This window comes from Barbatula barbatula (genome assembly GCF_947034865.1).
Source record: "Barbatula barbatula genome assembly, chromosome: 12".
NCBI classification, from domain to species: Eukaryota; Metazoa; Chordata; class Actinopteri; order Cypriniformes; family Nemacheilidae; genus Barbatula; species Barbatula barbatula.
In genome coordinates this window covers 3,715,231-3,738,002 of record NC_136775.1, presented here as the reverse complement: position 1 = coordinate 3,738,002, position 22,772 = coordinate 3,715,231, and the positions used below count along the sequence as shown (strand labels likewise).

The 22,772-nt window shown below is 38.5% G+C and overlaps 3 protein-coding genes across 3 annotated transcripts in view; 1 reads left to right on the top strand and 2 right to left on the bottom strand.

The window, feature by feature from the left end:
* The first annotated feature begins 283 nt into the window (after positions 1-283).
* On the top strand, positions 284-8,615 carry dpys (dihydropyrimidinase). Its single transcript, XM_079469301.1, has 9 exons — positions 284-702; positions 1,623-1,781; positions 2,118-2,297; positions 3,849-4,038; positions 4,878-5,034; positions 5,309-5,450; positions 5,638-5,780; positions 7,877-8,084; positions 8,289-8,615. The coding sequence occupies exons 1-9, from the start codon at positions 451-453 to the stop codon at positions 8,355-8,357; spliced, it is 1,500 nt and encodes a 499-aa protein (XP_079325427.1). The 5' UTR covers positions 284-450; the 3' UTR covers positions 8,358-8,615.
* On the bottom strand, positions 5,633-14,309 carry dcstamp (dendrocyte expressed seven transmembrane protein). Its single transcript, XM_079469302.1, has 6 exons — positions 14,280-14,309; positions 11,854-12,924; positions 11,436-11,768; positions 8,942-9,010; positions 8,348-8,421; positions 5,633-5,713 (listed from the first exon to the last, which is right to left on the bottom strand). Exons 2-4 carry the CDS (start codon positions 12,910-12,912, stop codon positions 8,951-8,953), a joined length of 1,452 nt encoding a protein of 483 aa, XP_079325428.1. The 5' UTR covers positions 12,913-12,924; positions 14,280-14,309; the 3' UTR covers positions 5,633-5,713; positions 8,348-8,421; positions 8,942-8,950.
* A 372-nt stretch (positions 14,310-14,681) lies between these two features.
* Positions 14,682-22,772, bottom strand: part of rims2a (regulating synaptic membrane exocytosis 2a) — a gene marked incomplete at its 5' end in the record, with an annotated part of 113,104 nt that continues 105,013 nt past the window's right edge. Inside the window, 5 exon segments of the mRNA XM_079469300.1 lie at positions 14,682-17,055; positions 18,456-18,595; positions 18,679-18,780; positions 18,910-19,022; positions 19,145-19,286. Of these exon segments, the coding sequence (XP_079325426.1) occupies positions 16,840-17,055; positions 18,456-18,595; positions 18,679-18,780; positions 18,910-19,022; positions 19,145-19,286 (713 nt within the window). The 3' untranslated portion in view covers positions 14,682-16,839.

The window sequence follows — 22,772 nt, the reverse complement described above, 5'->3', positions numbered from 1 at the left end:
TAGTTAATAATATCTAATGTCAGCAGTCTCCCGGTGGTTTATTTTGCATTAAGTGAATGCTTTGTTGTCAGTGTTGCCAAATATTTTAGACAGAAACTCGCCAATAAAAGTCAGTAAGTGAGCTGGCAACACTGTTTTGCCGACCAAATACTTGAAAGTGTTCAAACGAACCGATAATCTCATCTGACAATTTTTTTTCATGTCAGAAAGTGGCCGAGCAGGCTGGGTTTCGCAAACAAATGGGCGTGAATCAATGCACAGCACCGTCAGACAGTCAAAGCTCCTGCCTTCAGAGCAGATCACACCTCTTAACCAACACAGGGAGCCAGTTAAAGCTTCTAATGTTATACCTTGTGCACATTCTCTGAGGAAAACAAATTCATCTACGAAACTAAATAAGGATTCTTTGAAATCACTTGTGGGGACTGAAACCAGTCAAAGCAGGGCAACATGACAGATGATAGCAGGATTTTAATAAAGGGCGGTAAGGTGGTAAATGAGGATTTCTCAGAGATGGCAGATGTATACATTGAAGATGGAGTTATCAGGGCAGTAGGCTTGAATCTGCAGTTGCCGGTGGGTACGCGGGTCATTGATGCCACTCACAGACTCGTGCTGCCAGGTGGAATAGACACGCACACACATATGGAGCTGTCATTCATGGGCACTACAGCTGTTGATGACTTTAATATGGGTACCAGGGTGAGTACAAGTGATATGATATATTTTGTTTATCAATCATTTCATATCATCATAAAAAGTCTGAACACATTGGATTGAATTATGCAATCAAACCTCAGGAGGGACATAAAGACTGACAGCATGAAAACTGCACTGTAAAAAGTTGCTGTAGTATTGCAGCAGGTTTGCCGAAAAATTTACTGATAGATTTAACTAACAAATTATTGAACTTTTCCTGAAATACATTTGCTAATATTACTGCATTTTGCTTTAAAATAAATCTGAACTTTATTTATTGTTAAGGTCTGAAAATGCAGAGTTCTGTTATTTTCACCTGTTTCTCTAGTTTACATTTTCTGCAAATAAATGCACATAGAGACACTATTTGAAACTTGGGAGGAATATTGTAAGTGGTTCACAGAATGAAAAACAAATGATCATTTTACCTAAACACATGCATATAAATAGTAAATTCCGATAAACTGAAAATAAATTTGTAATTCTGTATATTTGAAAAATTGTGTACATTTATTACATATGTTTTTTCACATAGTGTATAAGTGGGTTTAAGACGTTTTCACAAAGAGTGAAAAATTATACGAATACTTAACTGGTTAAAACCATACTATAAAAACAAATGATATAATCACAGTTTTTTTTCCACTCCAATAGACTCTGGGGCATCACTTTCAATATCCATGTCATTTATTAAGTCTTGACTCATAAATAAAAGACACAAAGAAATGGTTCGGGCATGTAAAAATATGGCTAAGGGTCAAAGATCCATCGTCCTTCGGATGTAACGCTTTAGTAAACATCTTTAAAGATCAGTCCACCGTACATTGAACAGCGTCGCATACATTTTTCCATGAAAAACAAATGAGCTGATGTTCTCATGTCACCTTAACTCTATAATAATTGACAGTGTTCTGTGTTCACAGGCAGCAGTAGCAGGAGGCACGACCATGATCCTGGACTTTGTCATCCCACAGAAGGGGTGTTCACTCCTGGAAGCCTATGAGCGATGGAGAAGAACGGCCGACCACAAAGTCTGCTGCGATTACTCCCTGCATGTGGCTGTGACCTGGTGGGATGACACTGTATGGTTACTGTAAAAGTGTTTTACACCAGAAAAATGACTGTAATTATGTAATCATCATTTTAATGTCAGTTCATTTCAAACCTGTATGACTTTCTTTCTTCTACACAAAAGAAGAACGTTGGTAACCAAACAACACAGGCCCCATTGACTTTCTTTGCACAGGCACAAAACCGCTCAGACATTTCTTGAAATGTCTTCTTTTGTGTTCCACAGAAATAAAATTGGCCTATACATAGGTTATGAATGAAATGGCTTTCCCTTGTTAATAAAAACAAAATAACATTCAATGTTTTGAATCAACATGAATTAACAATAAAAATAACACTTTCTCTAGGTGAAGAAGGAAATGGAGACCCTGGTCGGTGAAAAGGGTGTCAACTCTTTTAAGATGTTTATGGCATATAAAGATGTCTTCATGCTGCGGGACCACGAGCTGTACGCAGCGTTCTCTCATTGTAAAGAGATTGGGGCTGTAGCTCAGGTTCACGCAGAGAACGGAGATCTTATTGCAGAGGTGAGAGGCATTCTCAGGACTTCAAGTTCTTAAAAATGAGTCGCTTGTAAATACGTTTTTTGAGACACTTTGTGGCTGTGAATACTTCGGAGAGACGTTCTGTATGTCAGAATGGTTCACATAAGATGGTATGTTGACTGTCTGCTATCTGTTTATTAGTGCATGAGGCGAATCATTAACTCCCCGAACACTCGTAAGTGTTTAACATTAGCAGAAGTTATGTTCTGACTTTCTCAATCTGGCAAATAAGTTACCAAGTCAAAAATAATGTAGAGATCGTAGGCTCCATGGTAAGGCGAAATGACGTAGAGTTAATGTATTAACTAATATTCACAAATACATCCTTGTGAAGTTTAAAGTGTTACCAGGACAATGATTCATTATTGACATAATCTCATGTTTTTGAAAAATGTGTTGAATGTTTTGTGTTTGACACTTATGCCTAATTTATATAAACAAAATACATGTGTATATACGAATACTGAAAGGAAGATTTAAAGTATGTTAAGTATGTTGCTGACCAGTTACGGTTAAATTGAGCGATTTTTACCACAAACAATTAATATTTAGCAAAACTCGAATGATAACGCAATTAAAGATAACCATATTATTTTGGTTCAACTTATTGAATTTCGTAAATATATGGGTAGGTTTAAAAAAGCTTTCCTGAAGCTCAGTGGTAAGAGCATTTCGTCAACAACGCAAGGTTGTGGGTTGGATTCCAGGGGATTGCAGATACCTATGTAAAATGTATAGGATAATGCTATGTAAGTCGCTTTGGATAAAAGCGTCTGCAAAATGCCTAAATGTAAATGTAATATAATTTACTGTCCTGATATTCTCAGAAGAATCAGAAAATATATTAAATATAATAAAATTCCACTGGAGGGCACCAAATACATCAATTATTTGTAAATTGAGTTCTATAGAGGACACTGGAGGACCATACTAGAACTATTTATATTGGTTTATTTTTACGTTTAAATTCTGTGCACAGCTAAAACATACTTTACCCCAAAGTGCTCTAAGCTCTGCCATCATGTCTGAGAGGTCCAGAGGTCGAACGCACATACATGTCACCTAGACGTCATTCAATCTTTGCTATGTAGATGATCTTAATATTAAATGAGACATTTATTAACTATTATTTTAAAGACATGTGAAATGAAGTGAAACTAACATTTTTACTTACAACAACGGAACCAGATTAAAAAATGTGACTCTTGTAATACTGGTAAACTGAATAATGATACTTTTTAAATATTACTTACATATTACTTTAAATCTATTTCAGTGAATTGAAATTCTAAATAAATAAAATAAGTAAATGTTCAATGTTACACTTTGACGAAAAGTTATCTACCCTGATATATCGGTGCAAAAAAGTAAAATTTGAAATCAAACATTATTATTTTACCTTGCACATAATGATGTTTGATGTGCAACAATCTACTATACTACAATATTGATTTAGCTGAGAAACAGTTAACTCGATTCATACTGTTAAACTGTTAAATGTTGATGTGTGTGTGTGTGTGTGTGCTCACCCAGGGTGCAAAGCGCATGCTGTCTCTGGGCATCAGTGGTCCTGAGGGTCATGAGATGTGTCGTCCGGAGGAAGTGGAAGCAGAGGCCACACAGCGCGCCGTCACTATCGCCCATTCGGCTAACTGCCCACTGTATGTGGTGCACGTCATGAGTAAATCTGCGGCAAAGGTGGTGGCCAACGCACGGAGAAATGGTGAGGCAACTGAGAACACAAGACACATTATTATATGATGTTATATGCTTATACACCAGAAACATTTGCCAGTTATACTGTATATAACACTATTTTGGTGAACATTATGGGAATGGTTTAACGTTTGACTGCTCGATTCTGCAAATCCCCAAATTCAAAATCTTGTTGACTATTTTAATACGTGTTTTGGGGAAATTTACTGAAGAGAAGTAGCTTCAGCACTTCCAAGGAGTTCCGACCTGCCTTGCATCCAAAATGCAATAGTATTTAAGCTAACAAAGTCATCTAACTATGTCATTACTTAGGTAAATCAAGTTCACATGATTGGTTATGAATAGATAATCAAATAAAGCTCTCAAACCCTTCTGGAGTCATGAGACAGGACATATAGTCCTATAGAAGATGACAGGCATGTACTATAATAGAACATAAAGAGGAAGTTGACGTTAAACACCCACATGACGTTAAACATGTTTAGAGAAATCACGGTTTCTTTGGAGAAGGTGACATCTGAGAGATTTTCTGGCCTCTTCATAGACATCATGCTGTCAGTTTTTGTCAAGGTCCAGAAAAGTACTAAAAACATCCTTAAATGTATACATTAAAGCGACGAATATGCGACTTAAACCATGATTTATTCTCTACTTTCTGTACTTCATATCATAATCAGAAATGGTTATTAATCATGCTCAAATCATCCATTTACAATATGCTGAATGATAAATGATTAATATTTGTCAAACCCACACAAAAGTATTTATATTTGAAGTAAGGTGAAGTCACGCCACCCGTCCCTTCACAGTTATAAATCATTCATCACATCGGTTGTTTTCTGTCAGGTCGAGTGGTGTTTGGAGAGCCCATTGCAGCTGGACTCGGTACAGATGGCACTAACTACTGGAATAAGGACTGGGCTCATGCCGCAGGGTTCGTCATGGGCCCACCCTTGAGACCAGACCCCAGTACCCCTGGATATCTGATGGACCTGCTCGCCAAGTATGAAAGAAGTTTTAAAAATCGGTCACCATTTATTCGCCCTTATGTTGTTTAAACCTGTATGTGACTCTTTCTTCTGTGGAACACAAAAGAAGATATTTTGAGCGTTCTTGAAAATATATTTTGTGTTTTATATAAAATATCACAACATAAACTTCACCGTTCAAATGAAATGAGAGCGAGTAAACGTCGATGTACTCTGTCAGGTCATGTGAAAAACAATATGGTCCTGCAAGTGCATGCATGGATGCTGATCACAAATTGTATCTTGCAGCGATGATCTGAGCGTAACAGGAACAGATAACTGCACATTCTCGATCTGCCAGAAAGCCCTCGGGAAAGATGACTTCACCAAAATCCCAAACGGAGTCAACGGCGTTGAGGACAGAATGTCTGTTATATGGGAGAAAGGAGTTGTCAGTTCCTTCTCACAGAAGTTCCACATTACACACCACACAAAAAATATTTACCTCAAATATTTGCCACTTACACTCAATAAACAGGTCTTATAACTGCGGGCTCTGACCTTTGAGCCTCTTGTTCCATGAGGCGAGGCGAAATGTTTGCAAGGACACTCACAAGCCGTGTGTTTACTTTCCTCAGCACAGCGGCAAAATGGATGAAAATCGATTCGTAGCTGTCACCAGTTCGAACGCAGCAAAGATCTTCAACCTATATCCTAAAAAAGGGAGAATCGCCAAAGGTTCTGACGCAGATCTGGTTATATGGGACCCAAAGGCCACAAGGTAAAAAATTCACTTCGTAATCTAAAAGAAAGCGATATGGAGCTTAGTTTTTAACAGCCTGAATATCGGTTTTAGTCGAAATGTGCTAAACTCACTGAAATACTCCAAGTATGTTTTTTATTTTAATGTTCAAGTATGTTAATGCACATGAACACGTATGAATAAAAGAAACATAAATTAACACAAATGTCTACATCGGGTACAGTGTATGAAATTTAGCGCCATCTAGCGGTGAGGTTGCGAATTACCCCCAAGGCTCACTCCATCCCTCCCTTTTGAAGCACTATGGTGGCTGACACAGAACTAAGCTGTCGCGTTTTTGCTTCTTTGCTGAAGTAGATAACGTATTATATATATACCAATTTGTCCATTTAGGGCTACTGTAGAAACAACATGGAGACATCTGTGTTAGTAGACCCACGGTGGGTGTAGATATAAATAGCTCATTCTAAGGGGTAAAAAACACTTCGTTATGAACACATAGTTATGTATATTATATTGAATTTCTGTCCTCCAAAAAAATACACACTGCACCTTTAACTGCTAAAATAGATGGTCTTCTAATAGTTGTAGACCCCGAATGAAAGAGGGCCTTTGGTAGCAGGCGCATTAAAAATCTTGTATGCATACGTGTTCAAGTTCACATTCTGTAGGTTCTATAGGTGCTGGATGTGCTGCAGATGTGTTGCCATGACAAAGAGGAGAATTGTGAATTGCCTGGGAAGATGTGACCAGAAATGAAAGACGTGTGAGCGCTCTTCCTGCATTTGTAAAGTGCACACATGCGAGCAGGGAACGGCTAGGAGTCTTATGTAATTGGGCCACGCTTCTCTACGGTTTACTGTGATTCTGGGTCAGCTAAATGCATTACAATTTAGCACAGAAGAGACTTGTGTCACGAAGTGTGAAGTTTGATGCCGGATTCTGGGTGTAGGTTAGACAATTGGGGTCAATGTGCGGAGCAGAAAAGCAATTGATAAATAATATTGACAAATATATGAAGTCATAGTTAATTGATCTGTTGTTGGATTTTTACTCACCTTTTTATAATTTTTCTACGTTGCACAAATGAAGATATTTTGGTGATATACTGACTTTAATCGATATAGTCTTGTCGGTGTATGGCACGAGAGCACTTCGTCTTCTTCTTGGACGAGATAACTTTTCTGCGTTGTGAGTCAGAGCGCCGGCGTCCAATAGAGGAAAGCCCCGTGTGGCGTTCGCCGCACAAACTCAATATGCATATGCATAAGTGTTCCAAGAAGAAGACGAAGAAGAAGTGCTCTCATGATTTTATGATTAGTCTCAATCTTTACTGACGCAAATTATCAGAAATGAAAATGCAGAGATGTGCTGATCCAGCAGCGGTGGTACAGAAAAGGCTGAATATGACACAACATACAGTATAAAAAATACAGATGGGCTTGTATGTGTCCTGTGCTGATTTATGAATCTCTAAAAGTGAGATTATAATATGATTTTGGGAAAACCGCGTGATCCTAAAAAGGATTCATTTGGGGTGTAAAAATGCATTGATTTATTGCTACAATACACAACATGTTTTCATTCTTATCCATCGTACGGTTCTTGACCAATTTTCAGATGTAAAAATTCAGGGTTGATGTAAAGAGCTGCGTTTGGGCGAATCAAATAAAACATATTTGTGAAATGTTTCAAACTGCATTGGATTGAAGATTAAATGATGGATAACACCACTGAGCAAATAATCAAACATTTTTGGGATGGAGGTTTAAAACTGTTCACTTTATAAAACGATTTTCAGTTAAATTAAGTGTAATATAGCGGTTTTCTTAATGCATTTCAAGTTAGCTTTGCTTAAAGCTGCAAATGCCAATGGTTTTTCACAGCGATGTCATTAAAGAACCATTCAGTTTTTTAAAGAACTCTTTCATACATAATTTTTTTTTACCATTAAGAACCATTTGTGGAACAGAAAGATTCTTCAGATAAACCCTTTAGACAAAAGATGTGCTTCTATGGCACCGTGAAGCACCTTTCTTTTTTAGAGTCTGGTTATTTAGCCTTTTAGTGAATAAAAAAGTTATATTATAATATCTTCTATGTTGTCATTTTAGGGTAATTTCAGCAAAAACACACCATCAGGCTGTGGACTATAACATTTTTGAAGGTATGCTGTGTCATGGGCTTCCAGTGGTCACTATCTCTAGAGGGAAGGTGGTGTATGAAAACGGACAGCTCTTTGCAGAACAAGGCCATGGACGGTTCATCCCACGAAAACCCTTCGCTGAGTTTGTGTATAAGAGAATTGATCAGAGAGAAAGGGTAAGACAACATCCTACACTTTGTGTTGATGTTTTATTTTTAGATCAAGCTAAAGAGCCCGATATGAACTAAAAGAACAATTTGAGAGAGACATTTATAACTTACAATTTTAAACAAAACTGCTTATTGACATTTAAAAAAGAAGTCTGTTTGTGTTGCATGTGAATTTGTTATTATTGAGGATGGATTTATTTTATTTTTAAGGTTGGAAAACCAAGTCCCGTGAGCAGAGAACCGTATGCTGGAAAAGTCATATCTCTAACCTCAAAATGATTTAGCCACATCTGCTATATGAAGAATGATGAATGATTCTTGTGCGTCATGCTTTGGGGTCTCTCTGCATAAAGGAGAATATTGTAAAAATGCAGAAATATTTTATGAAATACATAAATAACAATGCAGTGTCGTAAAATAAAATGTGAAAGATTTATTTTGGTTGCAAAGTGATTTAATAGAAATATTCAATTTTATAAATCACGAACAGACAAATAAATATTTGGGCATTAAAAAACCCTATGTTGTATTTACAGTACACAGTGTATTTGCACCGTTTTTTCGGATGCAGTCTGTTTCTGTCATCAAACAATAGTATATATATATAAATATATCATATTTATCAATTATATCATGTTGCAACAATAGGTTTACATACAGTTTATCAAACAAAGCACTAGCTGACTACCTGGGTCACCTGGATCGGATTATATACACTAGGTTCCACATGTCAGCTGATAAACTGTGTCCCAGGCCCCTTCGTGCAGTACAAGCTTAAGGCAAAGCGTTACGCAAAATGTGCAAACCAACATTGCAATCTAACGTGGTGTGTTTTATATCAAACCTGTGATCACCAGACAAACCTCAGACATTTAAACGGGATCTGTTTCTTTTCTTTGTTTATGGAAGAGTAGAGGGCACCAAAAACTGGGCTGCAATGAATAGAAAAAGACGCTGGTTATAAAATGACTGCTACATTTCTTTTTCACATGATTTAAGATTCCTGCAATGGCCACTACATGTTAGTATGCCTGTGCTACTGCTCACACTGCAAGAAATCCTTTTTTTACATCAGTATTATTTAGCATTTATCTTGTCTTGGACAAATATCAGCCTATAAAACAAGATACATTTACTTGAGAAGCAAACAGTATTAGAGATTTGCCAATAAGCTTAGGAAAATGACACACTTTATGCCTGCTACATTTTTTGCCAACACTTAAAAAAGTATACTTCAACTTCATTTGATTAAAAATAATTTAAGAAAAGCTCAAGTATATTTTTAAATGTTTATAAATGTATATAAATTGGCCCACTTTTAGTTTATAAAAGTACACTTTGAAGTTATAAACTATAGCTGTTTTGGGCGGTTTCCCTGATAGGGATCAGCTTAATCCAGGACTGGAATTTTAATCGATTAATTTAAATCGATAAAAAAAAAAACATACTGGTGTGCATCTTGATACATACAAATATATATTTTAAGATATGTCAGTGCAAGTTGTTAGTTCGTACCGCACCTTTAAAGGAGAAGTTCACCCAAAAATCAACTTTGTGCGACGTTAAACATGTTTAGAGAACTTCCAGTGTCAAAAAGGAAAGATATTGCACATAAAGCACTCTCGTCGCTTCAAAGAAATTCCACTGAGCCACTATGTGCTGGACCTTGGCAAAAACTGACACCATGATGTCTATAAGGAGGCCTGAAAATCTCTCAGGTGTCACCAATATAGCGTTATTTGTGCCCCGAAGATGCCAGAAGTTCTCTTAACATATTTAATGTCATGTGGGTGAGTAAAACATCACACAACGTTGATTTTTGGGTGTACGTCTCCTTTAAGTTTTTAAGTGAATTTAACATCGAACTACTATTTTTATTTTTATAATTTAAGTATACTACTATGTTTATGTTCTATTTTTACACTTAAAAATATGCCTTTAACTGTACTTTAAGAAGATTTTAAGTAGATTTTTTAAGTAGATTTTAAGATTGAGTACAAGTATACTTGGCCAATACACTCACCTAAAGGATTATTAGGAACACCTGTTCAATTTCTCATTAATGCAATCATCTAATCGACCAATCACATGGCAGTTGCTTCAATGCATTTAGGGGTGTGGTCCTGGTCAAGACAATCTCCTGAACTCCAAACTGAATGTCAGAATGGGAAAGAAAGGTGATTTAAGCAATTTTGAGCGTGGCATGGTTGTTGGTGCCAGACGGGCCGGTCTGAGTATTTCACAATCTGCTCAGTTACTGGGATTTTCACACACAACCATTTCTAGAGTTTACAAAGAATGACATCCAGTATGCGGCAGTCCTGTGGGCGAAAATGCCTTGTTGATGCTAGAGGTCAGAGGAGAATGGGCTGACTGATTCAAGGTGATAGAAGAGCAACTTTGACTGAAATATCCACTTGTTACAACCGAAGTATGCAGCAAAGCATTTGTGAAGCCACAACACGCACAACCTTGAGGCGGATGGGCTACAACAACAGAAGACCCCACCGGGTACCACTCATCTCCACTACAAATAGGAAAAAGAGGCTACAATTTGCACGAGCTCACCAAAATTGGACAGTTGAAGACTGGATAAATGTTGCCTGGTCTGATGAGTCTCGATTTCTGTTAAGACATTCAGATGGTAGAGTCAGAATTTGGCGTAAACAGACTGATAACATGGATCCATCATGCCTCGTTACCACTGTGCAGGCTGGTGGTGGTGGTTTTCTTGGCACACTTTAGGCCCCTTAGTGCCAATTGGGCATCGTTTAAATGCCACAGCCTACCTGAGCATTGTTTCTGACCGTGTCCATCCCTTTATGACCACCATGTACCCATCCTCTGATGGCTACTTCCAGCAGGATAATGCACCATGTCACAAAGCTCGAATCATTTCAAATTGGTTTCTTGAACACGACAATGGGTTCAGTGTACTAAAATGGCCCCCACAGTCACCAGATCTCAACCCAATAGAGCATCTTTGGGATGTGGTGGAACGGGAGCTTTGTGCCCTGGATGTGCCTCCCACAAATCTCCATCAACTGCAAGATGCTATCCTATCAATATGGGCCAACATTTCTAAAGAATGCTTTCGGCACCTTGTTGAATCAATGCCATGTAGAATTAAGGCAGTTCTGAAGGCGAAAGGGGGTTAAATACAGTGTTAGTATGGTGTTCCTAATAATCCTTTAGGTGTGTGTATATTTAGACTTTTCTGGCAGGCACTTTAGTGTAATTTTAAGTATTTTGCTGAGAAGTAAAAAAATGGACTGAAAGCATGTGTTTGCATACTTGTATAGAGTATGTTTTTGAAATAAAACAAGGTCAGGTACAATTAAAAGATACAGGACCAACCCGCATGGCTAAAGTCTTCAGCTCTCCTTGCAGCTCTTCAGGTTCATATTTGAGACGCTTTCTTAAGATCTTGGCATGCAGATAGGCAGCACGCTTTTCTGCAACATCTGAGAAAAACTGCTCCGACAGCAGAACTCTGAGCTGAGTGAGTTGTGACGACAGCAGGCTCAGAAGAACCAGTGATACCAGTATGAAGGAGAGTGGAACCAGTGATCTGTAGAGCCACAGTTCAGGTTCAGGCAAACACTTCTTCTCGAACAGAGACACCGTGTAGGAAAAGTTTTCAGTTTTTGCACTCGTATCAACTTGTAAACCTAAAAATAAAGTTGCCTCCTTACAACGTGGAGAAATAAAGAATTTTCAAAATTAACAAGACATTAAAATGAAAGTGACTGAAGCTGGATTCCACTTAGTCTACCTGAAGTTTTATGCCCACAGGAACACGAAGTGGCTCCAGATCCCCAAGGCGCTTACTTATAACCACAATAAGCCAGTAAATAATGCTGTCCAGACCGATAAACACCAGCCAGGTGAGACCGTGGGTGAATATGGGAATACTGAACTTGACCATGGCTTTCCACCGCTGCCCTGTCAGACCGAGGGAAGGCGTCATGACGTATCGTCTCGATTCTCTTTTGGTGAATGGCAGCACACTAGGCTTTCCTTTCTCCTTTTGCTTTTCATCAAACTGAATGAAGTTTTTCGTGATGTATATGTTGTTGTACTTTTTGTCAACATGGAATCGCCTGAGGTACAGAGCGGTTAGAAGCATCAGAAGGAGAAGACCTAACGTCGGAGACACAATCTTTCCTGCGGAGGATATGACGTCGGTCAGCGCGAGTACGCTCCGTGCGGTGACGTTTAGGGTTCGTTCAGCATCAGCCAGGTGATTTTTAACGCTCTCTGAGTGAACTTTTGGCTTAAGTTTAAAGTCCACGTTGAAGTCTGCTAGATCCAGATTTACAAAGTACTTTTTAAGTTGGTTTCCCACCCACTTCAGCATTTTGATGTAATTTCCGATGGGCTCTTTGTCAATATCCAACAATTTTTCTTCCAAGTTGCAGAGCAGGCCTTTCGCTAGCAATCTCGTGTTGCGTAACGTGTTCTGGACGTTGAAGAAAATTACCAAGCTGGTTCCGAATGTCAAAAGAAGAGACCTCACTTGTTTCAAACCCATGGAGATCAAAAGCAGGGCTCCAAAACAGCGGGCTCTTTCTGAGAAATACATGGCTGGGGATAAACTTACGCAAAAGCCACAGCTGATGGAAAGTGAGACTTCAAGGAGACATTTGAAGGAATAGTGGAGGATAAGGAAGAGTAAACTGCTCAGAATGAGGCTGGTGGTGATGCAGGTTAAAGCCAGGAGAAGTTTTTCCTTCCGGCTCTTAGTGGTGTTGCTTGTGTAGAGGCCATACACACTTGACCAGATCTGGCCTAGACTTGATATCAACTGATATATTTTCGAACGCATCTTCATCACTTTGTTAACCTGAAATAATATCACAACAAATGGACATTTTAAAGCCATGAAAAAAGAGACCACAATGATATCCTGTTTTTCTGAATTAGTTCTGTGTCAGCCACCATAGGTCTTCAAAAGGAAGGGGTGGAGAGAGCCATTGGTTGCGATTTGCATCCTCACCACTAGATGCCATAAAATTTCATACACTAGACATTTAAATAGTCAGTTGTATTTTGTTTAAATGTTTGTGTAACGGAAACAGGACGTTCTTCTGGACCCCCGAACCAATGTTTTCATCTTAAGAGGTCTATACTGTGGTTATCTAACAAATTCCAAAATGAATTTCTTTCAGCATTTATTTGCACAAAATCACGAAAAGATGTAAGCCAGGTTACACAGACAAAGGCATACGTCTAGTCCCAGACTAAAATGATCGATTAAGATGTCTGAAATTAAAATAACAATAAAAATAACTTGCCCTGAAATATCACAGTAAAAAAGATGAGTGCCACTGCTTGTCTTAAGCTTTGCAACAGTAATGTTTTTTATAACTCAAATGTAACTAAGGCCTAAACTGAGCCTTCTCACTGGCCGTAATGTTTTAATTTTTCACACCTTGAATTTTTGAAAAACGCAATACTTTTTACACGTATTTTAGGATCAGTAAAAAAAAGAATTGAATAAGCCTGTTTTTTCCAATTCAATTACAATTTACCCTTGCAATCCGTTTCTTGTAAATTTGCGGTCTTTTTCTGTAATTTTACGTTTTATCAAAAATGAATAAAATCTCTAAAAAACTGAAAAATGTGAACATACAATACATGCAAAAACACTGATTAAAAGCAACTGGAGTGGACACGGTTGTATAATGTCTTGGGTACTATTCTGACAAATTAGCCACCGTTAAAACCCCAGTCTGAATCTGATGTCATTGCAAAATAACAACATTTATTTGTACATTTAAATAAACCCTTACAATATTAACAATATTAACCGATCATATAGAATTGTGTTTGTGTGGGTTTATTCCTAGAAAACATGTCAATTTAAATGTAAAACAAAACATTTTATCTACTACACTTTGATAAAATACCTTTGTGAACGACGTTGCTATTTAACCAGTTATTTGGATCTTTACACAAAAGTAGTTTGAATCTTAATCTTGAATGATTTACTTGCAGATTGCACATTGCATTAATATTTTATCTATTGACATTCAGACATTAGTTTTGTGTAACATTATTAACCCTTGGGTTTAATTTCATAACCCTGAACCAAGCAGCAAAAAACAGTAAATATCATTAAGAAAACAATTCTAATCACAACTGCATTTATAACGTGATATTGTAAACACACCAAATGCTTGTGTTTGTCAAACTTACCTTGTGATTGTCAGCTGTCCAAAAGCGTTGTGTGCTTGTTTTGACAATTTCACATTTATTATGAGAAGCAAGAGGAAGCTGTATTATTCCCCAGGATGCTTCATTTCCTTTTCAGGCTACACCACAGTGCTGATTCATAACCACAACCAACACTGACCCCTGAAAAATCCCCTGATGATTAAAGAATGTTTCAGTCTATTTTGATGATATTTCTGAAAGCTTTTTGTTTTTCCAAAAGTTTTTAAAACCTGCATCTTTCATCTTGTATATTTTGGCACTGATCACTTCATGTTTTTTACAGCATTTGCATCTGATGTAACAGTGTGTTATGGCTAAATAACAAGATGTTCAATCCGTTTGCATTGTTTGTGTTGTAAATAAAGACCGTGTGGTTCTTAACACTCATTTTCCAGTGTAATATCCATTTTTTATTTTTTAATTTGAAAAATAACTTACATAAATCTCTGTACTCAACCATACTTGACCAAGACATAGCCTTGGCCAATGAAACACATTGCACCAAAAAAAGATCAAATAAGAAATAATAATTAATCATAATAAAGAGAGAAGGCATTTGAAAGAGAATAGAGCATACCTTTGACATCATGAGACATTATCCCACTTCCAAAACATCTATCTAGACAAGTTTGTGTCCATAGAGATTCCTATTACAATATGACAACCAATGTTCACAGAAATCATATGTACACAAAGTTTGTTACAGAAGAAAAATAAGTTTTGATAAATCACAAAAATGCAAATTTGTGTCGTTTTATTTAAATTGGAAGAGGTATAATGTCTCCGTGTATATTTCCATTCAGGCATTTTAACTGTGTCATACTTTCAAGATATAAGAAGCTCTGATTGTTACTAAAAATAGAAAATAAAAAATAAATAGGTCTTGGCTCGTAAATAAACTAACAAAAATATATTAAATGACTTCTACTTTCTTGAAAAACAAAGAAATAAAAACGAAAGGTTTATCATGTGGCAATATCATCGTCCCATGTGTGCATTTCTCTTCAGACAGCATCATGCTTGGAAAACTGCACAGTACAATACTGCGAAAGTCCGTCGGCTGCAGTCACCTCCAGTGTAAAGATCTCGTGAAACGATGGGCTCTTTTTTCAGGAATACTGCAGCTTCCGTAAAGATATAAAAATCCCTGGTCACTTTTTCCTTGAAATTTTCAACAAAGTATGAGTTTACAAGGTGGAATGTTCGTTCGGAACTTTGCCATTCCGGCCTTGGTGAGACCGCTGTCTAACTTTCTCTTAAACTGAATTCAGGGTAAAAGGATCATCATTGACATGCACTGCACGAGAAACTGTTGTTTTTCTCCAAATATCGTCTTTATCAAAACATGCTGCGTTACTGTAAGATGTGCCCAAGCCATGTTGCCAAAACCCCTTTTCAACATGCTTGTTAAACCAATGAACTTCAAACGATATGCAGACCGGAACTGTCCGAAAAGGAACAGCCCGGAACATAAAAAAGTTTGGGAACAATATTGGGAGAAACCAGACAACGGAAGCAATAAGTACAGTATTTACCCTGGGACAAAAGAAAAGTAGAGAAACATGTACAATTTGCACATAATCTTTACCTTCATAAGGCTTACGCCTTTACAATAGTAAATCATTTCATTTTTTAACATCTTTGTCATGTGAACAGATTCTTCGCTGTAAATAAAATGTTAAGCTCTTCATGTCTGTAAAATACAAGACCAATAAACGGTCTACAGGACGAATGTTTTTGAAATCACACTGTAGCATTCACTCCCCATGAAAACCATGCACTAGTGAAAGTTATCTTTAAAAATAATAGAAATCGTTGAAAATGGCTGATCCGGCTTGTTTTTTCCTAGTAGCAGTCTCAAGAAAACATTTTGTATTTTCCATCAATTTTTTTTTCAAGTTCAGCTAAAGTTGTGCCCATGCAAAAAAAGTTTAGGTTTCATACAGTATCAAGAGAAGTAATTCATTTTGATCTTAAAAGTTCTTCACGATGATTCTAACGTACATTTCATCTCTGTAATTGATCTAGCAGAATCCTATCTGGGGAGTGAGGTGAGATGATCAAAGCTCCATCCCATGTTATATTCTTGTGTACACTTCTGAGTCTGTTGGCATGGCTTGACCCAGTCTCTGGAAAGAAACACTGTTTGCCCATGTACATACAAATACATCAACATTAAAACAAACATAAAACGAAATGGAAAACAAAAAGTCGAAGAGAACATTTCAATCCCATTTCAAAAAGGGCTTCTGAAGAACCCGACAGGTTCTAAGTTAAGCAGGAATCGTGTTTTTCTTCAAGCTACTGAGCCCATTTCCAGCTTCGTTCACCTGTCTCACCCCTAGCCTAGTGGGTGCTCTTTTGCGCACAATGTGTGCGACTTTTTTTTGCGAGTAAAAACAGGACCGCTTTAATCACCCCTAAGAAACAAGCTCTGAACACACAACATCAAGCATGCAGTGTTACCGGGGAAACGGGACCTGTCGCAAATCTCAAACTCCGCTCAATGGCTGCTACAATAATGCTAAATTTAAGAAATCTGCTACGAGCGACCGAACGGACTGGACCCGCTGTCGAGAGACGACTGGGAAGCTCTTCTGGTCAACGGAGCCAAGGTTGGGTCGACCAGTGAAGAGGGAGGAAACAGCTTGAACCAGCCGATAACCAGGTTGGACAAGTCCAGATCATCTAAGAGAATCTGAGCAGCTCCCATGAAAGACTTGTGGTCCATACGGCCGTAGTCTCCCCACACAATGATCTACAATGGAAAAGAAAAGAACATTTTCAATATCAACATTCAGGGGGATAAAATGATTATACTATTAGGATTTAATTTAATTCAAGTTTATTTATATAGCACTTTTGACAATGTTGCCATTGTTTTTACATGAAAAAGAAAACGCAAAAGAGGAAGGTTACTTGTAAGAGCACGAAAAGAACAATCCTAACAAAAGCAATTTTAATTACATTTTCAGAACCCTAAGCCTCCCGGTGAGCAAGCCAATACGGCAAAAATGACAAGGAACCAAATCTCCAATGATGAATAAATGGAGGGAAAAAAACATAGGCAGAAACTAATCTCAGCTGAGAGGTCCAGTTCTCCTCTGACGCAGTACAGCTGCAGTCAGTGACTTTTGAGTAAAGGTTACTGAGTAAATGTTACATTTTTATTTAGACACTGGGAACCTTAGTCAATTGCAAATGTTACAAAACGAGCATTAAGTTAGACAAGAGAAACTTAGCAGTAAAACCATCATAATTATACGTGTAAAACCAATTAAAAACCAGTAAAATTCTGCTTGTAAAACCGTCAAAATTCTATCTGTGAAACCATCACAATTCTACTTGTAAAACCATGAAAATTATTTAAGTAGAACCACTAGTATAACCTGGTGGTTAGAGTGTTGGGCTTGTGATCAGAAGGTTGCTGGTTCGAATCTCAGTAACAGCAGGTCATGACTGAGGTGCCCCTGATTGCTCTGCAGTAATGTGCCACTGTACAAAAACTACTTGTAAGTCGCTTTGGATAAAAGCGTCTGCCAAATGAATAAATGTAAATGTAGTATACGGTAAAACATCTGAATTATACACCTTTAGCCCCCTCAAAACTTCTACCGGTCAAACCATCTGAATTCTACCACTAAAACTATTAAGGGGCTGTTAACACGTCAACATTTTCAACGAAAAACTTCTTAACAATTTTGGCTGTTCGTTTACAAGACAAAACAGCATTTTGCACAACTGAAATCACAAACTTTTAAAAACGGGTTATCCCTTCCATAAAAACGATGAAAATGTAAATCTGTGATAATGTGTGTGAGAATATCCAAAACAAAAATGGCGACCTACAAGACTCTGTGTTTGTGCTAGAAGAAGACTTACTGTACTATTTACTATATTACCTGGATATGCGTATGTGTGCAGGCCCGTAGTGTTTCTTTACAAAGCGGTTTCGCCAACTGCAACTTTTTGACTTACTTCCGTTATTCCATGTTAACACAGATAGTTTTGACAATGTTTTTTGTGTCTACGTGATACTTAAAAATGCTAGTTAAAAACGTTTTACTACATTGCTGTCATGTAAACTCTCACACCGTATTACCAGAATTGTACCTTAAAACCGTCAAGATTGTACCACGACAACCATCAAAATTGTACCTGTAAAATTTTCCCTCCAGGAGCCTCTTCGAATGACAGCTGTTGCTGGTAAAGTGGGTCCAGCGTTTTTCGTGCTACTTTTGTTTTCTTTTTGGCTATACAGGCGCCGTTCTCCAGTAGATACACTTTCACATAAGGGGCTGTAGAGTAAAGAGATGACGTTCAAACACACGTCAGGCTTTATCAGCCGAGTATCAGTATCGCAAACAGTAACCACACGCACCTGGCAGTGACTTAGAACCTGGTTTTCCCACAAGGCCTCTGGCTCGGATGACCTCAACCTCTAGCGCTCCCTTCTTTTCCACCATCCCGATCTGAATGTCACCTACGGACAATTGATAAGCAACAGATGTCAGTAAAGCAATTCAGGTTAAGAGTGACTGGAGCCACAATCCCTTGAGTCAAGTGTGCATCCAGAAGCAAATAAACGTCAGGGTTTACGTTTTGTGCTTACCCATAGGGGGTGTGGCTAACGTCTGTCTTCCCACGAGCTGGGCGGGGCCAAGTCCATCCAGGAAATCACTGAACTGGCTTTCAGAGGAGAGTCTTACACCAGGGAAGATGAGACTGAGACGAAAAAAAGATTTGCACGGATAAATACGAGTAGTCTTCTGAATCATTCGCTGATCCATGAGAGTTCTGTTTGTGTTAGACAGCGGCTTCAAGACTTCAAATGTTTTGTCACTCACTTCCCCTCCGAGCTGTAGCTGTTCATGCTGCCATCGTTGGATTCACGGCTGGCCTGCCGGGTCATTCGGCTCCGCATCTCTACGGCAAGACCCGTCTCCGTGCTCCTTTGAATGGTACTGCGAAGCTTCTTTCCTCCTGCTTCTGCAGAGAAACAAGGAGAGAGAGAGTTGACTGCCAAGACAAGAATTCAAAAATATCTTCATTTTTTCCCATTTTCTTTCTTCGGCCTAAAAATACGCCGCTGTGATTTGACATGACGGCTTACGCAGGTGTAGTGAACCAAACAGTCAGAAACTTCTCAATATTTTCTCATTGTATTCTCAAATAGCTCTTCAATATAAAGTGTCTTTCTGGATCTGTAACATCTGTTAGTCATTTGCAGGTTGGCCGAATGGTTCCTAATGGCCGACTGAAGTGATCAAGATCACTCATCTGTCTGAATAATGAAAGACAGCGATAGAAGCTGGATGGAAAGAGAAATACCGTTTTGGGAAACCATGATTAATTCTGCTCTTACGAGTGGCACTGAAATTGCAAACATCACCTTTAATAACTATTTACATGTATGTTAAAATAAAATAAAGTAAATAAAGAGCGTCCTAGAGTCCTCCAGAGCATGAACTGGATTAGACGGTAAGAGCTAAGAGAGAGAGAGAATGAGCGTGCGAGCGAGAAGTTTTAGAGGAATCAGACTTGCATTAAAGCTTCTGAGGTAAAACCATCTTTCTCTCTCTCGATTTCCTTTTGAATTCAATGCCATTACTCCTGAGCCGTGGCTAAAGAGAATGACGAACTTGTCTGCGGATGTGATCGTTCCTGTCACATTAACAGTGCGCAGGAGAGTCGGATATAATAACAGAGAGCTCGTAACAGCTTGTGGTGTAGTGAAGTGACGTTCGGCTCAATTATTCTGAATGAGACAAACTAAAGACACAATATCTGAAGAGCAGGATTACGACAATTTGTCATTTAATGAGCCCCAAACCCTTTCTGATTGTGACATTAAACCTCATTTTTAAAGCTGTGCGAAGTGCCATTGGGAAAAATGGGTAAGACCGGCTTCCATCGGAGGCCATTGTGTGGATCACCTGTAAGGAACACATTACGGTCTAACCTCACCCTAAAAGCACAAGATTCGTGATTGAAGATCATGAAGATAATTTCTGGTGAATTTTCATTAATGATATCGTCGCTGTCCTTCTAAAACCTTGTATGTCCAAATTCACTGTTTTTAGGAAAACACTGCACATTTGAACTGATGAAATACTGTATCGGTTAGATACTTGCAAAACCCACTGACAAACATAAGGGGTTACTTATAATAAATATTTATTGCAAAAAAAGAATAGCCACGAAATATGGAGATACAAGGTTTCAGAAAGACAGTTATTTAATGTGCATTTATAATTTATATGTCATAAAAACAGGCCTTGTGCCAAATATATTTTCTTAATGTTTCCCTCAATTGAGACTAAATAATAGAGTTTAAATATTTTAATATCAAATATTTTAAAAGATGACGGTTATCTCTATTTTATGAAAACTATCACATCATATTACACAAACAAATTGTGTTCTCCACGATATTATAAGTCATATGATATTTTCTGGGATATTAATCTCTGGTGGCTGAAACGAGAGAGCGAGAAGGAAAAGTGTGCAAGCGAGAGAGAATACGCAGGAAATCAAGCGTCTTCAAGGTCATAACGCATAACACTGTTTGCACCCCAGCAAACCATCGCAAAACTGCACAACTACACACAAATGACTCATTACAAAACAACCGTGCCACAGTTCCACTATATTATCTTTTCAACCAGAATCAAACATAAAAAAGAACCAGAATATCCGTCACATAAAAAAACTCAACACGTGAGGTACGACATGCGAGAAGCGTGTCCGGACCTCCCCAAGGTAAACTGTCACTCTAATCATCTCTTTTCTCTTACCTCCCTCTTCCTCATCGAAGGAATTCATGCAGGGGAAGTACACCGCCAGCGCCTCGAACGAGGCCGACAGACTCATGCGGCTCTGGGAGCGCTGCATGCGCCCGCCGTTGCCGCCCGTGGTGGAGGCTGCATCGTGGCTCTGCCTGCCCATGTTAACCGCTGATGTCTGAGGCTACACGCGCCGAACCCAAATGATGCTGTGGTGCTGAGACTGCAGAAGACGGGCTGAGCTCTCTGAACACAGCAAACTCTTAAACATCACTGATCTGGATGAAAGGTTTCAATGCGGTCCTTTCTGCACGTCCGGGTGCAGAAGAGGGTCTATGTTTGGGTTGGTTTAACGCTCTGCGTCGACTTATCTCCCTGGTGTATGCAGCATTCAATGCAGTGAGGCTGTCTGCTCTTTTCAAGCTCTCTCTTTTCCAACACACACACACATCCAGGAGGGGGAAGGCGGAGTCAGGCTCTCTCTCGCATCCTCTCTCAGCCAATCAGAAGGCACGATGTGGCTCAGTGCTTCAGATGCTCCTCGGAGCGCATGAGCTTTACCCAGAGATACCCAAATGTGTGTGCGTGAGGCCATTAGGAACCTGAGCATCTCTCGCTCTGACTGTCCACATGCTAGTCATCGACAGTTCACGTGTACACACACACAGAGCGCTAATTCCTTCTTTCTCCACGGCTCCTATAAAGACGTGATTTATTTCTCGGTGCTGACGTACATCTTTTATCTCGTACCTCTTTTCACTATCTAACAGAGTCAATGTTTACCGCAGAAGATTTTCTGCCAGAGAAACAACCGAATCAGTGGTTTTAGAGAGAAAAAAACGTGACAAATATTTGCGTAGCGATAAACTGCAAATAGCAGCCATATCAAAACATTTTCAACAGCCGCTTCACACGTCAACACAAGTTAAAGGAGTTTAATATGTGCAACGGTAAGAGTGATGCTCGCCTTAGCAAACACCATTAAATAAGATTGCGACAAAGAGAAAATGGGTTTGAAATTGAACGGAAGGGCAACGGAGGTAAAGTGAATAGATTTGGACTGCTGAAGTGATCTTAAAGGAACAGTTCACCAAGAGTTCTTGGCCACCAAGAGAAAAATTGCTTTATACATTTTTCCTTGTTCTGTTGAACACAAAAAATATATTTTGAAGAACGTAGGAAAGAAAACAGTACTGGGGGACTTTTGACTACCGTTGTCATATTTCGTACTATGGAAGTCAATGGTGGCCAAGAACGGTTTGGTTACAAGCATTCTTCCAAATATCTTTCTCTGTGTTCATCTAAACAAAGACATTTACAGATTTGGAACAACTCGACGGTGACTAAATGATGACAGAATTCTCACTTTCGAGCAAAGTGTTCCTTTAACATGGCCATCTCTGTAAGAAGCAATCCACCCAAAGAACTGAATACAACAGAATAGAAATCGAATGATATGCCATTGATATCTGAGATTACATAAAATTCCCACTTTTTAATCATATTCATCATTAAAAATGTGCTGAGATTAGATTTTATGGCTCTCTTGCATCAGTGTGTTGCGGATTCTTCTGGCAGACATAAAAGAACATACCACAATGTACGGCTACTCCTAAAGCTGCCAAAAGCGCTCTCACACTAATGTCTTGCCAAATATGAGTTGAGAGTATGAAACCGAACAAGGGCAGAG